This window comes from Adiantum capillus-veneris, chromosome 8 (assembly GCF_014529385.1).
Source record: "Adiantum capillus-veneris isolate H3 chromosome 8, ASM1452938v2, whole genome shotgun sequence".
NCBI classification, from domain to species: domain Eukaryota; kingdom Viridiplantae; phylum Streptophyta; class Polypodiopsida; order Polypodiales; family Pteridaceae; genus Adiantum; species Adiantum capillus-veneris.
The window spans coordinates 75,432,049-75,450,289 of record NC_140938.1 but is presented as its reverse complement, the minus strand read 5'-3'; the positions used below and the strand labels follow the sequence as shown (position 1 = coordinate 75,450,289).

General features: G+C 45.6%; 1 protein-coding gene across 2 annotated transcripts in view; it reads left to right on the top strand.

Annotated features, from left to right (window-relative positions):
• Window positions 1-18,019, top strand: part of LOC147452393 (protein SAWADEE HOMEODOMAIN HOMOLOG 2-like) — a 49,348-nt gene extending 31,329 nt beyond the window's left edge. The window contains exons 8-10 of one of the 2 annotated variants that reach the window (XM_086518108.1): window positions 15,521-15,664; window positions 15,760-15,879; window positions 17,539-18,019. In XM_086518108.1, the coding sequence (XP_086374234.1) occupies window positions 15,521-15,664; window positions 15,760-15,879; window positions 17,539-17,646 (372 nt within the window). In that variant the 3' untranslated portion in view covers window positions 17,647-18,019. The remainder of the gene's footprint in view (window positions 1-15,520; window positions 15,665-15,759; window positions 15,880-17,538) is intronic. The other variant, XM_086518109.1, reaches the window with a different exon arrangement.
• Window positions 18,020-18,241: the final 222 nt, after the last annotated feature.

Below are 18,241 nucleotides of genomic sequence, written 5' to 3'. Positions count from 1 at the left end.
AGCCCGGTGGCGGTGGCGGTGGTGGTGGTGGTGGAGGTGGGGGCAATGGCAGTGGCAAAGGCGGTTGTACTGGATCAGGGTCAAATGGTTGCACCATATTCCTCAAAACTCCCCCGATTGGAACAGACGGCTGAGAAGGGTTCCGGTTGGAAGCTCTCGTACTTTCTGATGCCAGAGGAGGAGGTAACACCTGGGGCATCAGAGGGGGTAACATGTAGTTCAAAAATTGTTGAAAACTTTGCAGCATTAGAAGATTCTGTTGAGGATGTCGTGAAAGAATGTTGTGAAGTTCGTTGAGCAGAAACTGCAAATATTCTTCTGAATCCATGAATTCCAAGTCTTGGGTTCTTTATGGCTTATGCCCTGTAAGACACAACGATGAAGACGGGAGCGCGCCCGATGCGCGATGAAGTAAGGGTGGGAGTGGCTAATAGGTCCGGGATTGCGTTCCGAAGATACCTCAATAAAATTCCAATTGCTCTGTCTGCTCTTTTGTAGGACCGGTATGCTTTCAGACAAGCACACGCCTGATGCTCTGCTACCACCGTCACAAGACGGGCACCACGTGCCAATAGAAAAGAACAGACTGAACAGACACCTCAAATAAAATTCCAATTGCTTTGTCTGCTCTTTTGTAGGACCGGTATGGTTTCAGAAAAGCACACGCGTGATGCTCTGATACCACTGTCACAAGATGGGCATCATGTGCCAATAGAAAAGAACAGACTGAACAGACTTTTAGCACTTCAATAACAACTAAATTGAGAGAGAGACGACACGCGACATATTCCACCCCAGAGAGTATTGGCCCCAAACCTTGGTGCCCCTTTTGGTATTTCTTTATATTGCATCAACACAGTACAAGCCGGTACTCCGGACTCTACACCTTCTCCAGGAAGCATGCTAGAGAATGAGCCCTTAGCACATATTTAAAGGCCCTAGGTCCTGGAAGCAGTTTACAGTGAAAAGCCTTCAAACTCAAAAGCATCTGGTCCAAAAGCGATGCCAAAAAGTTGCTAGCGTAATTTACGGAAATCCGTACAACTTGCCACGTCGTCAGCCAACGCAAAACGCGGAAATCCGTACAGCTTGCCACGTCGTCAGCTAGCGTAATTTATGGAAATCTGCCACATCATCAACAATACGCAATTTTCTTATGTGTGTGTGTGTGTGGGTCCTGCTTTATTTCCTTTATGTCACTTGGGGCCCCATCGGGCGGGGTCCCCATAAGTTGGTAGGACTTCTTCTTCTGTTGCTTGTTCTTCTTAGGGTTTAGGTCCCTCGGCCGGCATTTGTCAGTTGGCTCCATTCTTTACGCTTTGATACGTCAGCAGTTTGTGACACAAGGACTTGGCAAGCTTTCAAGATTTTTTTTTGCTTGAAGTTGGATGGTTTCTGACATCTTCCTTTGGAGTGCAACTTCTGGCAAAGTGGGGTATCTTGAAGTGCTTGCCATGGAAACCCTAGCAGATTATAACTTCAAGTTTCTCGACATCTCCCAGTAGATGTCGCTTTACAATCAGATGACCTTGGAGGTCTGGTGTGACTAGTATGACTTAAGACTACCATCGCCGCCAGAGGAACCTTGTCTGTCCAAGAGCTGGTGGACCATGCTGTGCTTGGCTACGACCTTATGGAAGGAGCCTAACCCTAATTTTTGGTGCACGATCAGATGACCTTGGAGGTCCGGTGTGACTGGTAGGACTTAAGACTACCATCGCCGCCAGAGGAACATTGTCTGTCCAAGAGCTGATGGACCATGCTGTGCTTGGCTACGACCTTATGGAAGGAACCTAACCCTAATTTTTGGTGCAGGTTTCATGATGGAATTCAGTCGACTTTTCGAGCTCGGCTGATGTCGAGATTGCTTTTTAAATTTGAATTTTGTCTGAGAATCTGTTTGAGAACTTGTTTGGTGATCCTGTTTGGAATTTGTTTGAAATGGATGCTATCTGTTTTAAACCTGTCTTGGTGCCGATTTGAATTGTTTGACTCTGGTTTTACTATGGTTTCAATAATTGGTGATTTTACTCCCAAGTGGAGTATTGAGAAATGATGTTTGAGAATGCTTGTTCATACTCATGGCCCGGACCCTTGTGGTTATTTACGGGGGGAGTATTGTTGTTGTTACTCATGGCCCGGACCTGCATGGTTATTTACAGGGGGAGTATTAAGAATTCTGAGCAGTGGTTACTCTCAACACCTTTAAACGACGCATGCTGCGGTCTGGGGGGCGTTTGGTTGTAAAAGGCCTCTATATCTCATGGCCCGGACCTTTTTAGGTTATTTGCGGGAGGAGTGATGAAGGAGTCGTTGAACAGCGAATGGCTCGGACCTGGATGGTTATTTGCGGGGAGAGTGTTCATCAGCGACTTTATGTTTCTATGTCTTGGAACATGCATATGTGAGCATTTGTGTTGCATTGTGATGTGCCAACTACTGAATATTCCTAATTGGATGAGATTGCTTGGGTATGTAATTTTAGTGCATCAAGACACCCGTGGAAGATCAGTACGATCTGGGTGTGATGGCTAATTTTACTACACCGGAAAATCAAGAGTTCCGATCTGGACGAAAGGAGAAGCTAACTCCTTGATCAAAAGAGGTGAAAGGAGAAGCTAACTCCTTTGTCAAAAGAGCCGAAAGGAGAAGCTAACTCCTTAACAAAAAGAGCAAACTGATTGTCCCTCTAAATGTCCCTCGGAAATTTTTGAGCTAACTTGAGTTGTTTTGCACATATGCTGTAATCGCGGGCGATTACTCTCTTTCAAGAAGGGGAGATGTCACAAACTGCTAAGCCCTGAAGAAGGGAGTCAACTTGCAGATGTCGACCGAGGGGCCTAAACCCTAAGAAGAACAAGTAACAGAAGAAGAAGTCCTACCAACTTACGGGGACCTCGTCCGATGGGGCCCCAGTGACAAAGGATTAAAATAGAGCAGGACCCCCACACACACAGTAAAGGAAATTGTGGAATTGATGACGTGGCAGTTTTTTTCCAAAAATTACGCTGATTGATGATGTGGCAGGCTGTACGGATTTCTGCGTTTTGCGTTTGCTGATGACGTGGCAGGTTGTACGGATTTTCGTGATTTACGCTGACAGCTTTTTGGCTTTGCTTTTGGACCAAATGCTTTTGAGTTTGAAGGCTTTTTACTGTAAACTGCTTTTGGGGTCTAGGGTCTTTAAATATGAGGTTAGGACTCATTCTTTGGCATGCTTCTTGGCGAAGGTGCAGAGTCTGGAGTATCGGCTTGTACTGTGTTGATTCAATGTAAAGAAATACCGAAAGGGGCGCCAAGGTTTGGGGCCAATACTCTCTGGAATATGTCGCATGTCGTCTCTCTTTCTCACTTCAGTTGTTATTGAAGTGCTAAAAGTATGTTCTTTTCTATTGGCACGTTGTGCCCGTCCTGTGACAACACACACACACACACAGTACGACATAATGACGTGGCATGTCAATACGGACTGCCCGTGAAACACGCCGACACGTGGCAGTACGGACGGCTGTGACATGTGCTGACAGGTTGACTATACGAACGCCCGTAAAACGCGTTGATAGGGTGCTGACGTGGTAGATTGTACGGAATCCCGCAAATTGCGTTGATGCTTTTTGCGCCGATTTTGGAGCCAGTTGCTTTTTGGACCAATTGCTTTGGAGTTAGATTGCTTTTGGGACGCTTTGCTTTTGGCATCCCTTGTAAGAACAAAAGGACCCTTAGGAGCCTCACTCTTCAGAGCATTTGGACGCAGAGTCTCAGAGTAGAGGACCCATTCGGGATGTAGGAATTGCTAGGGTGGATACACATGTGAAACATTCATAATTGTGTGTGTGTGTGTAGATGAGAGAGAAACACTCTAGACAAAAGGAAAGCAACCTTATATTACTAGAGCAAAAAGACTTGTTACAACCATGAGAAGAGAGCCTCTTATGTAGGCTTCAAAGGTGAGTTTCTAGAGAATTCTAGGGATCACTCCCGCATGGCTAGGTAGGTAGAGAGCTAGTGTTTAACTCCCACAAATGCCCCCTTAAACACATGCGTCTACCAACTGAGGTTCACAAAGAAAATAGGATGTGGTACATAACCGTTCTCATATGGATTCAACGTTATGTCCAATATTACAAACATATGGGATTCATCACTTTATGAACATTGATGGTTCTCATAAGGATTCAACATCATGTCATAAGCGGTTCACACATAGAAGTACTACAAGTTAACAAGGATTCAACAAAGAGGTAAGGTAGCATATCCCCATCACAGAATGTCATCACCACTATTATAGTAGTACATATTTTTGCCTTTAGTTGGGCTGCCCTTAACATGGTTTTTATTAGAAAAGGAAGTGCTAGAAGCGGAAGAGGAAGCACAAGGAGAAGTGGTGAAATGTATCCCTTCATTGGTGTTGTCGTCGTCGTCATTGCCATTGTGATTTTCATCACTATCATCATCATCACTACGTGTGTAGTGAACGTGTCGTCCTTTGGAGAGAGAGCCGCCATTGTTGCTGCCATTAGAGCCGCCGTTGTCGCCTTTAGGGCAAAATTGGGGTGGATGCCCAACTTTACCACACTTAACAGACTTTTTGACTTTGAAACAATTTTGGGAAGAGTGGTTGGTTTTCCCACATTGTTTACATGCTTTCTTTGAATTAGAGACATATAATGCTTGAGATATGGGTGTCTCTTTAGTGTGAGGCATGAGTATGCTTGTTCTCTTCCTCTTGAAGAGAGTGAACAATGCTCTCAAGTGAAGGAATAGGTTCCTTTTCCTTGAGCACGGTGACAATATTCTCATATTGCATAGGCATGGCTTTAAGTAGAATAGCAATTTTATCATCCTCATCTATGTTGCATTGAATTAAGCTAATTGGGTGCAATTACTCTTAAGCCTATTGACAACACTCGATAGTGTTTCATTGTCATGCATAATGAGTGAATAGAGTTGCATTTTAAGGGAGATCTTAGAATGCTTACCCTTTGCCCCAAAAGTTCTTTCTAGTGTATCCCATGCAATTTTAGCGGAAGTGGTCTGATCTAAGTGATGCACTATCTCATCCGCTACACTAGTGAGTAGAATACCTAAGGCTTTCTCATCTTTTTGTGTAAATTCCCTTTGTTGTTGTGCCGTTAGGTTTCCCCTCCCTTCGGTAGTAATCATACTCCATAGCCCTTTCTTCATCAAGTAGCCCTTGAGCTTGACTCGCCATGTATGGAAGCCAACTCCATTGAAGATTGAGACATCATTGTTACCCATAATGTTAGATAATGTAAGCAAGGGAGTCGGTCCTATTTCGAGACTTTCGAAATGGTGTCTACCCTTTTACAAAAGCAATGTATGCGGTAATGAAGAATGAAGGCTCAAAACATGCACAAATAAGCTCCAAATGTTACCAATATGTGCCTTGAAGTATAGCAATGTGTCGAGATGATTTGTAGAAGCTCTCCCTTGATGAACAAAGCTGAAAATGAGTGAAAATTAGAGAATTAATTCTCTGTTTTGAAGTTGAGTGCTTGTTGAAGCAAAAACGGCCTTCGAAATGAGCTCTTTTCCTCCCGAAATCGATGTAGATGGTGCCCAAAATGAACGCCCTTGTAGCTCAAGCTTCGGAATAGCTTAAGGAAGCCTCGAACAATGATTTAGAGGGCTGAAAATGAGGTTTTAATTCTCTGTTTTGAAACAGAAAATTAAAAACATGTATAAATAGACTAGTTTGGTTGCATAAGCTAGCTAGTCTTGCCCTTTTGTTGTGTAGAGCTTGTAGAAGACTAATGACGAGATTAAGAGTGGATTAATGATGATCTAATGAGGTTTAATGGTTTGTTAAAACAGAAAATGAAAAGCCTCTTATTAGAGAGAGAAACTAGAGAGAGAAAATGAGCTAGTCTAGAGCTAGTTTGCACAAAAAATGATTAGAAATGGTAGGAATGGTTAGGGGTTGTTTAGGAGAGCTTAGAAGCTTTCCATGGAAGCTTGGGGGAGCTGAGGAAGAACACTTGCCTCCCTTTGTTGACTTTGGCCACGTATTGCAAAAACGTTTTTGACAAGTGGGGGATGAGAGAGAGAGAGAGAAGAGTGCCTACCACACTTAGCTAAGAGTGCACACACACTACCTAAAAGTGAGCTAGTGGCCCATGAGGGTCTTTAATGCTCTGATATCAGTTGTAGGAATTTCTAGGGTGGATACACATGTGAAGCATTCATAATTGTGTGTGTGTGTGTAGATGAGAGAGAAACACTCTAGACAAAAGGAAAGCAACCTTATATTACTAGAGCAAAAAGACTTGTTACAACCATGAGAAGAGAGCCTCTTATGTAGGCTTCAAAGGTGAGTTTCTAGAGAATTCTAGGGATCACTCCCGCATGGCTAGGTAGGTAGAGAGCTAGTGTTTAACTCCTACACGGGAGTTGTACTTTGCTCAAGCATTAATATAAAAGAAATATCGAAAGGGGCGCCAGTCTTTGAGGCCAATCTCTCTGGGCACAGAACTTCGTTGGGCCGTGTCGACCAAAATTGAACTGTGATTTTAAGTTGTGAAGTATTTTAAGTGATTTACTTGTGTGTCGTGCCGGATTCTCTGCTTGGGGTGTCGAAGCCCGTGACAGTGGAATCAAAGCACGACCAATTTCTCTTATATCGGGAAATTCGATCCTCTTACTGCGACACACTGGATTCAAACGACGAATCCGTAAGAATCAGACGAACCCTCGTGACACTTCTAAAACGGGAGGTGGTATGGAAAATTCAAATGGATTAGCAGATCACGAATACGGGCCACCTTGGCCTACGTAGTATCAGCTAATGGAGAACATTTTCAAGCCAAAATTTATCAATTTTGGCTATTTTTTGTGTATTTTTTCTACACAAATTTTGAGCCCGATGCACTCATAAGAGGAGTTCACACGAGATATGACCATGCTCTTGGGATATGAGATTTTGACATTCTCAGAGAAGACACCACCATCTTGGGTGGACAGACACTTACCACTTGACCTCTACATGTCAGATCACTTGCTTACATAGGAGCATCTACATGGACTTAGGGAGAGGATCTTGGATCTCTTCTTGGACAGGTTCATTGCTTGGATCTACAGACTGGAGAGGGACTTTAGTGCTTTAGACTCTCTTGGAGAGTTTACCTGCGAGATGTGGGAGATCAGGCATCCCGCGACTACATCCGGAGTCACCCGGAGCTTGGCTTGGATGGTAGTGCAGTTGCTCTGCTACAATCCTGATCATTTGGATTGTTGCCTTCAGAGTTGCTTATACTCACCCTTTGTAACCTTACAACAGACTTATTCCCTGACTTGGGCAGTAGGCCACTCCCAACTCATTCACATTGAGAGCCACACCGAGTTGCGGTTTGGTGGCGTTCTTGGAACGAATTCTAACATCGAGTTGCGGTTTGCTGCGTTATTGGCGCGAATTCTGTTTTGGTTGACAACAGAGGATTGGAGGCAGTGGTTTAGCCTTACCTCTTCTCAGAGGATGTTCACAGTGCAGACTGCTCGGTTTGACTTCCCTTCTTCACAGAGGATGATTACAGTGCAAACAGCTTGGTCTAACCACACCCCTTCTCAGAGGCCCTTCACAGGGCAGATTATTGAGTCTAGCTTTCCCCTCAATTTGGATTACCCTACCTACTGACAAGACACCATCCGGTGGTGGTCTGTGTGGTCTCCTCGTGACTGCTGCAGATTACGGTAGCTTCTACAGTGCAGACTGTTTAGTCTGGCTTTCCTTGATTCGGAGGAGTTTATGGCGCAGATTGCCACATCTGGCCTTCCTGGAGTTTTACACAACTTAGCCGCTTGGCCACACTGGGTTGCAGGTTCATGCATTGACTTGCTTCCGTGCATTCTCATGACGGTTCTTGGGCTTCTCCATTCTCCAGACGTTTTGACTACAGACACCACAGATCCTATCGGGTAGGACACTTGCAGATCTATTGGCACTTCTTTTACGACAGGGAGTTGTTTTCACACTCAGTTCGGGACCTTCAAGCAGTATCTTCACCCTGTATCGGCGGAGTATAGCAGTTTGCTACATTGCTTGTGACCGCATGTCACGGGGACGTGGCAATGTTAACTATGTCACGAGGACGTGGCAACTGCTAACTTTAGTTGTTGGTTTCTTTCCAAGGGGTTTTGTTTTATTTTTGAGACCCTCTTCTTGAAGTAGCAAATGGTCGGACATTGCATGGCCAATGTGAACGATAGTTTCACCCGTAGATGGGTAGTGGTCGGCACTGGAATTCGTATGGTAAGAGGATGTCTAGGCTCAGAGCAAGATCCTCCGAAATGTGCTCAAGGTTCCTTTTAGTTCTTATGGAAGGCAGAGCCTTCCTTTCTTAATGGAAAGTGCTATGATCACAAACAAAGTGAATGGACACTGTGCGTGCAAGTGTATGATACTGAGAGATAGAGAGAAGAGAGATACGACACTAGAGACGTTGTAAAACCCTCCTCCGAAGGCCCACTCTCGTCAGCGAGAGTGGTCTACTTATGATTGCACAAAGTGGTACAATGACGATGCATGGAAACTGATGCAACTTGGGACTATGCCGATGACGACGACGGTGATGACGAAGTCGACCTAAGGGCTGAAATCTGCAATCTTTCTACTGCTGTCCAAAAACGCTATGGGCTGAAATCTGCAAATCTTGTGTCTGCTGAATTCTGACTCTATGTCGATGACGACGCGCTGAAAACGAAGGTGCTGAAATCTGCGTTTTCCGGGCTGAAACTGTAAACCTTGCGGAAACTGACCGTGCGGCGAGGAACTGCTGCGGGAAGGTGAGATCTGCGAGGTTCGGGACTTGATCTGCGAAGTCAAATTGCTGAAAACTGAAAACGCTGATGGTTCTAGAGTTTCCGTCGCTATGATGGTGCAAAACGCCGGGGCTGATCTGCAACCAAAAACGCTAGGGCTGAATTCTGGTGTTTTGTCCGGGATCCTTCAGATGCAAAAACGCTAGGCTGATCTGCTGGGGTCTTGTCGCCGTGGCTCTGCAAATGCAAAACGTGATTTGCGGTGGTCTAATCCAAAAACGCTAGGCTGTTGCTTGGGAGCAAAAACGCTAGGTCACTTGGGGGGTTCTGCGGGGGTTCTGCTGAGAAGGTGCCTGTTGAGCATATACTCCTGCTGCCTCTTCTGCCATTTAGTGCTAACTTGGGTTTGCTTATATATTAACTTAGCAAAATTGCCCTACCTACTTTTGTTGGGAAGTCACTTAAAAATAATAAGTGAAAATACCAAAAATAGGGAAAATAGGCTAAATGCACTGGAAAATTCCCCTGACTGAATCTGATGGATTCTGAAGGGAATATTGATGATCATGCCGTGTGCAACCAGAGGATATGCATCTACTCTAAGTGATTGGGCATGCACGGTCTACGAATAGACTCACAAAAGTGCTAGATTACTTCTAAATGTAGACTGACTGGACTGACTGAACCTCGATCATGCTGTAGCTTGTCCACGGACACATAGGGTTGGATGTGTCACGTGACAACTGGGCGACTAGTCGGGAGATTTTTAAGCGGCGAACCCGAAACGGGAAAATGCTTGTAAATGCGCCAAGTGGCAAAAATTCATGAACTTGCCTCTTCCAGCAAAATGGGTGCTGAATTTTTAAGTTGGGAAGAGCCTCCTTTTGCATTTTGTCACAGGTTAAGAGCTATGGAGTGCTTCCTTTCCCCCTTATGTACAGTGCGGTGCCAGGAGTGATGCCCTGCACGCTATGCACTGCTCTCCCTCTCTCCCCTACGAGCAGTATGTTATGCCCCACTAGTGGGCTTTTCATTTGACCAATGTATAGTTATGTGGGTTCATGCGCGATTGCCGAGGCAAGAGCCTCTTGCACAGGTATTGGAGTAGCTAGCGGCTAATCCCCCACACAGGTACAGGTGAATTCGGAGAGGTTTCATGTCAGAAATCTCGTCCGATTCAAAGGGCAAGTAGCCCTATAGGTGCGGGAGCTCGAGGTCTTGCTACAGATGCGACCGGCACGCGAAACGGAGCCCGAAACAGGGAATTACAGCCTGCTGTGTATTTTTGCAGGTTTAGGGTTTCGGCCCTAAACGGACCCTAATACCCCCAGGAGGTTCGGGGACGCGAGGGGACCGTTGTATAGGTGAACTGGCGCATTTTTGTGGCAGAAAACAGAGAATTCAGTGTGCTACAGATTCTCGCCAGGTTTTGCAAAGTGTTCGTATGCGTCGGGAAAGTCACCTATTGCGTGGGGATACTGACTGTGAAGCGTCCTAGTATAGTTATGTTGCCGAAATCGAGCCAGAACAGGTGTTTCTTAGCCTAGATTGTGCGGGGCAGCTTGTAGGAAATCAAAGGTTTTATTCTCTCTGTTAAAGAATAAAGAAATACCGAAAGGGGCGCCGATTTTGGGACCTACAGGTTGTCGGCGTCTGCTCGGAGCATTCTAGCTTTCGAGCCGTGTGTGTACTTAGGTGTTAATCCCCGTTACAGGTTACCTTTGCAAAGTACTCTGTGTGTGTCTAAAGTAAAGAATTTCGGGTGAAAGCCAACGCCTACCGCCCTATGGGCCGGTTTCACGGCATCTTTCCATGGAGATTTCTCGGCGGTTCTGACACCCCAGACTGCTGCTACACTTGCAGAGTTCGCCGGAGTATTGTCCTTCAATGGACATCAAAGCAGACATCTTCATCATTTGCCGCACATCTTCGGCTTCACACAGTTTGCTCAACATCCGGTGCTGAGAGGGGGTGTTAGACTTTACACCACTCTGTTGCTTCACAAGTCTAGCGCATACTTGTACGGCTAGTATGTCTCCGGGCTAGCCACCCATAGTCTAGGTTGCTCTTGGTCCGGCCGCTCGAGTTTGGGGCCGGCCGCCCACTTTTGTTCGGGCGCCCCTCATATATTATCATATATCTTTTTTCAGTTGGGTCGTGGGGATTTTTATCAGGCCTTGCCCTGCCTCCCCTTGGGCACCTATTTATGGGGCCATGGGGGTACCCACTTCCACATCTCATAGAGATCACACATCTGATTGTACTAAGGGTCTTCTGCTCATGGTAGTCATGGGGGGTTGATCGCCCCCTCTTCACATCTATAGGGTTTGTGGTCTCTCTCTCTCTCTCTCTCTCTCTCTCTCTCTCTCTCTCTCCCGCACACGCGCACTCACATTTGACGCCTCCCCATTAGTGACTAGACCTATCACAAGGTCCGACTCGACATCTGTTGATTTTCCGGTCTCCCTGGCGTCATGGGAGTGGGCAAAATACATGTCCCCTTTGGAATAGGCAACAATGCCATGGATGGACCTCCTCCTAGTGTCGCTCCATCCATCCGCAATGAGGGTCACGCGATACTTCGTCCATTGCCTCTTCATGTTGAGGGTTGCCATCTCCACAACGGCCTTCTCTCTTTCGAGTATAGTACGGAGGGCCTCGGAAGAGGGTGGCACGTGGCGTCCCCCATACTCTCCAATCCTCGTGCACATGGTCTTGAAGTACTCCGACCTAGACATTGCACACAAGAGGTATTAGGATTTACTATTTACATGAGAATGAGAATCGTGATGATTGTTTATATGAAAGTGATAGTAAGTCTTACCGAGCCTTTATGAAGGGGATGTGATCATGATAGAAAAAGTAGGCAACACTTGCATCCACATGTAGGGTGCATTGGTGAGATTGGGGAGTGGAGACCGGAGTAGTATTAGACATTGAAAATGCTGATCGAAATGATGTCGCCGCCGTCTCCGTCGTTGCCGCATTACTATCACCACCAACCGATAAAGAAGGTGTAGAAGAAGGAAAAACCAAGTTGTTGGGGTCGATTGTGGGACGCTTAGGCCTTGCCGCTTCTTTGTCTTCTTTGTTGGCTTTGATGGCGGCATCCTTGGCTTCAAATACCTTCAACAACTGCTCGTTGACGGCCTTGCATATTGCTACTTGTTGTCCCTCTAGCTTAAGGAGGTGAGCACGGACTTTGGTTGTGCTGGATTGCCGTTTGAAGCCGCATAGTTTGCATTTCCATGCGCGTGCACCAGCGGACTTTCCCAACACTCGAGAATGCACTTCATCCCACCATGATGCTTCGTCCTTATTCTTCTTGGCACCCAAGGGGTCACATTCACTTGATGCGGAAGCTTGCGCCATAAGTGATGAGACTCGAGAGAGGAAGGGAGCTTGAGAGAGAGAGAGAGAGAGAGAGAGAGAGAGAGAGAGGGGGGGGGGGGGGGGGGGGGGGGGGGGAATGATGGAGCTCCCAGCGTGAGCCTTGAGGCTTGAGGCCCGAGGGAGAGGGAGATGGAGAGAGCGCCTTTAAACTTGAAAGTTGAGGGAAAGGGAGAGATGGAGTGGTGGAGAGTGAGGGAGAGGTGGAGTCTTGACTCTCAAGCTTGAGCCTTAAGGCCCATGGAAGAGGGAGAGAGGTGATGAATCATGACTCGAGAGAGATGGAGAGTGAGCCTTGAGGGAGAAGTGGAGTCTCAAGCTTGAGCCTTGAGGCCCAAGGTAGGGAGAGAGAGGCTAGTGCCTTGGCTTGATTAAGAGGTGGAGACTCGAGAGTGAGCCTTGAAGGCTTGAGGAAACTTCAAGCTCTTGCCTTGGCCCTTGAGGCTTGAGGGAATATGAAGATTCAAGATTGAAGAAATGCCTTGAGACACTTGGCTTATATAGGAGAGGAGAAACCCCCTCTCTTCCCCCCCCGCCCCCCCCCAAACCATTCAAAAGCGCCCAAATATCCCCAACAGTTGGATTTTTAAAATCTGTCAAACGGCCACTTTTTTTGAAATGTGCCGTTCTAGCCTGGTGTTCCGTGCGGGACACGAAGATTCTTCAATAACAATTGCCTAAGTGCACTGTATGCTCTTTGATAAGACCGGTATGCATTAAGAAAAGCACACGCTTGATGCTCTGATACCACTGTAATCGGTTTGGACACTCCAAGCGAGAAATGAATAGCGACACACGAACAGAAACTTCATAATCACTAAGTTCAATAAAGAGAGAGAGAGAGAGAGAGAGAGAGAGAGAGAGAGAGAGAGAGAGAGAGAGAGAGAGAGAGAGAGAGAGAGAGAGAGAGAGAGTTGACACGGCTAGACGTAGTTCCGTGCCCAGCGGTACGGGCCCCAAAGACTGACCCCTTTCGGTATTTCTTTTATATTAATGCGTCAAAGTTACAACTCCCGCGGGTCCTCAGCTCTCAGACTCTGCGTCCATATGCCCTGCAGGGTGTGGTCCTTGGGTTTCTTTTATTCTTACAAAAGTTTGCCAAAAGCAGACCCCCAAAAGCAGTTAAACTCAAAAGCAAATTGTCCCAAAAGCAACAATTCCTCAAAAAATGGCAAAAAGCAGCCATTGCAAATTACGGAATTCCGCACAGTTGCCACGTCAGCATTTCAGCGCGAATTGTGGGCGTCCGTATAGCTGCCACATCATCATCTAATCAACGCAATTTTCGGTGGGCCGTACAGTCTGCCACATCATCAATCCGCTGTACATTCTGCCACGTCATTTGATGCTGCTTTGTGTGTGTGTCTAGGCAGTACTGCCACGTCATCATTTTGTGACAGAACGCCGGCCACAGAGTCTAAAAATGCTTAGTCTAGTCTTTAAACAATTAACGATGAAAGCCCTTAATGCAATAGGTTTAGTTCCACGTAAGTGACTTTAGATGCAATCACCACATAGGGAGGACTGTTCATGGCACAGAGGATTCCGGATTTGACCAAGAGATTGGCATCGACCACCTATCTAGGGGAAGCGGGTCTGGGGCGGGCCAAACGAACACATTGATCCGATGCGTCTATGACCTTGGTGCAGAATAGAGATAGGTTGGCAAGCAGGGTATCTCTAGAGGACAAACTCTGCAAATGGTACAAGACAAAGGTCAGAGCGCCCCCTAGGCCGTATATATAGTGAGCCAGGGTAAGGTTGAGCAAATCTCTCTGACAAATAGGATGACTAAAAATAAAACCTTATCCTAAAATTAAAAAAATGGCCAAAATAGGCATGAGATGGGCAAAGTGCTGGGGCAAACCCTAAATGTGCCAATTATCTCTATGCAATTGGTGTAAGGGTGGCCTACCCACAACCAAGGCCAGTGCTTGCGTGACGAGAAGCTTGTAAGCAGGAGAAAAAGCACCTTGAAGGTGAACACAATGCTTTAACAAGATTGGTTGGGTTCTTAAATCTCTGTGCATCACTTCGTTGGGAGTCCATATAACAGAGCTCTAAGTAAACATTGGTAAGGATTATTCTGCGTACAAATTTTTCAACCATTAGAATCGGGTCAAAATTAGGCTCACCTCTCTTATTATGTTAATGTTAAATGGGAAGGTGTTGCATGCTACAGCTCCGGATGAGGACAAAGTAAAGAGCTGAAAACAAAATAAAACTAGGTTCTTTCCAATCTCCATAGTGAGTATGCACTGGCAGATCAAACCATGCCCACATACTGTGGCAAGATCATGAAACCGAGTGTCACATGGGGCATATATACTTTTGAATGTAACTCGCCTCATCATCAAGCTGCACCCAAAACAAAGGGCAGACCAGGGAGTGCTGTAGATACATTTCTTGTTCAAACATCTGCATGGGCATTCCTGTTGACATCACTCAGTTTACTTCTGGAAACTTGGAGACTGTGTTGATGAGACCAGGCCATGAGATATAGCTGTGTCGAGAGATATAGGCATGCATGTAAGGATTCTTCCGCAAGTGGATTCCCTTGCAGAAAGCGAGGGACACTGAAAAGCTTCACTTTTAACTGTTATGTGTGTTTCATCATGTGCTTCATCAACAAAAGTAGTGATGAACTTACAGGTGACAAGGATGACCATTCCAGATAACAAAATTGTCATAAACTTGAGATATCAATCTAAGTTATCAACCTGCACAAACATAACACACAAACGGACTTTTGTAGCTTTTAGGGCAGGAGAGTTTCCTCAAGGGCCCATAATCTCTGTGAAAATAACAAGGGTGTGTTTAGGCTAGATAAGGTCTTGTTTTGCAATGTGTTTAAAGAGCATCAGGACTGGCTCAATGTCCATATTTATCGGCTTCCACCCCTTGGGTCGCTTCCAAGCTGATTTTACCAGTTTTATTATTTATTTCGGAAGTTAAATATTTTGAGTGAAGAAACGCCACAGAATGTAAGGGCAGGCATGCGTGTGTGAATTTGTGCTTGTTTTGGATTCATATAGGTATGTGCACTATTGCGGATTTTCGATCTTTAATGTTCAGCGCTTAAGCTAGTGCTTAATTTCTTGCTCGACATGTCTGGAAAAATTGCACTGGAACTTGTACGCCCCCCCTCCCTCCCCCCCCCCCCCCCCCCCCCCCCCCCCCCCCCCCCCCCCCCCCCCCCCCCCCCCCCCCCCCCCCCCCCCCCCCCCCCCCCCCCCCTCCACAATGATGTGTGTGGTTATGTGATGCTAGCATCTCTTTATGCTAGATAACATTACTGTTCATTTGAATATGTTTCAATGCTATAATGATCTATTTTGTCCGTCTCACATGACAGGAAGTACGTGTGCGCTTTGCAGGCTATGGGCCAGAAGATGATGAATGGGTGGATGTCAGAAGCGCCGTTCGGCAGCGCTCCTTAGCCTGTGAAGAATCAGATTGTACCTCTATCTTTCGTGGAGACATGGTTCTTTGCTTTTTGGTACGTACACTTAACTCTCTATTTTCTTTCTTGCTTGCCCATTATAACAGCCTTTAAGTTTCAATTAACTGATTTTGGGTTTCTATGCATTCTAGGAAGGGACCAAGCAGGCGCTTTTCTATGATGCTTATGTGATAGATATAGAGAGGCGAAAACATGACATCAGAGGATGTCGGTGCAGGTTCCTGGTTCAATATGAGCATAATGGTTCCATGGTATGCCTCAAGCATTTTGTTGTGACTCGAGAAATTTCGATGCATGACAAGTGTATGAGGAGCATAGGGGTAGGGATATATCGCATGTTTGAGCTCTTCAGCTGGATGCATATAATTGTCAATTTTGTTTTTTTGCTCATTGCTTTTGAAGCAATGCTGTACCCCTGCTTTTGGGTTTGACCCTTTATAATCATGTTTGGAAGAGAGCCATAGTTATGAGGAAAACTAAAACAGTAGACACCAAGGCTACAGAAATCGGCAAGAAAAGACCATTATGGTCCATTAGTCATTTTACATTGGCTATCTGCTTTATAAAGCAGCTTTGAGGTTTGACTGTTGAGGAAGCTTCTGCACCAATGTTGACATCCACATTTCATGCTTGGCCAAACTAAACAAGACGAAATAATAGTATTCAGCGGTAAAGTCGGGTAGAAAGTGCCCTTAATCTTCTCTCTCTGTAGATTTTGGAGCTATCCTGCGCACCTGATCTCTCCATTTGTGGTAAAAGGGCTCCCTTTTATCACAAGCAAGACCTCATTTTTTAACCGACCTTTTTCTTCGGTTGAACAGACATAAAAAGTGTTTTCTGCTTTAATGCATAACTTATTATGGTCCTAAGTGACTCTGCACCTTCACTTTGGTCCGAGTTCCAAACACCTACCACCAAGGTGTGTGAGTCTTGAAGCATATTGGAACCAACAATCACATGCTTGCCACTGGTTAAAGACCTTAAAAATCTGTGTAGGACCCACAGCTGAAAGCAGGCGTTGTAGAGTTGCCTGCGCTGTTTTCATAAAAGCAAAGAGTAGCAGCTGATAATTTCTGCAGTTTGTGCCAATGGGGTCATCAAGAGCTTGTTAATTTCGCCTTCTCAATTATAAAAGACAAATGCACTACGTAGTAAAGTTAGGTCTGGATCACCTCATTGAAACTGCTCAGTTGTTCTTGCGAAGCGAACAACCACCCCAGGCTCTCACAGCTACGTTTCAGACCATACCTGCATTCCAGTCTTGCAACGTAATAGCTGCATTCCAGTCTTGCAACGTAATAGCAATGTGTAGATGGGTGGGCGTTGGAGATGCCAGGGGCTTATTAGGAAGGTTGATCTGGTGCAGCAGGAGATGGTAGCCATTTATTGAGCTTCTTGCACGTGGTCTGGGATCACTCAGTTGTAGTGGGGTTTCACACTTATGTTGAGCTTCTGGTGAAAGCAGTGCCACCTCTAGGCCCGCATGTTATGAAATAAAGACGGGGTCAAAGTGCTTTCTGTTAGGGCTATACAGCTCTTCATTTTCGACAGTTTATGTAGCTCGGTGTTGGACAGGGAGGGATTTTCGAGTCAGTAGGCAGCATTCAAACGTGCAGGTCTGGTGCATTTGAAAGGGGAGGGGGGCGCTGGCTTGTAGGTGGGTATGTGATAGCTACAAATAACCACTTTAATGAAGTCTGACTGCACCTTACCCTTCCGGAGGCCAAAATTTGATTGCTATGGATTGGGGGCATTGTCATTCATGAATGTATATACTCCTCAACATGCTTAACTTTCTTTGTGCACGGTTGTATAGCCTCATGTAAATCCTTTTAGCTGCAATGTTAAAGAGATTTTACTTTGCTTTTCTTTTTATTGATGTAATATTTCTGACCATGATACTCTTGCAGGGGATTCTTCCTTTAAGAAAGCTGTGCCGCAGACCAGAGCATGAATATGCAGACACCCAACCTGTAGACAACGCTTCCACCGCTATGGCAACAAATACAAGCAAATGAAAGCTGACATATGTAGGCTGAAGAGAGATGCCAGGAGGCATTTGTTGCAGGGACGACCCTCGAGTCAACACTTCTCTTACATATGAGGAGCTTTGTAATTTACAGCAATAGTAATGCCAGCCTTCTTCTTAGTCACAAGGGAGGCTTGCTCTTGGACATTGTTCTCGAAAAGGTCAATTCACCATCTAACCTTTCAGAAAAAGTCCTTGCTCAAACCAAGACTCGGAAATTGAGTGAAGGGGGCGATATTCTGATTCTTGTTCTCATAAGAACTCTGAAGCACATAGTTGGCATCACATAAGATTCTTTTTTTGAACATAACAAGTTTTGCTGTAACATTAAATTAAATTTCATGTCCTTTGCGACTATACAAGTAGTGATGAATATGGTGGCAACAAATGTATTTCTACAAAGAGAGGGTTTATGTGAGGAATCATCTTAGCAGGAATGCATGACGTGAGCATTCCACCAAAACCTGCGAACTCCTTTCTTACTGATGGAGCCCTGTGTACTTGGTGGAGCTATATGCCCTCAGACTGGCTGGTGGTGGAGCCTGAAGAAAACCTCTCTTTTCCATGCTTTTTGTCAAAATATC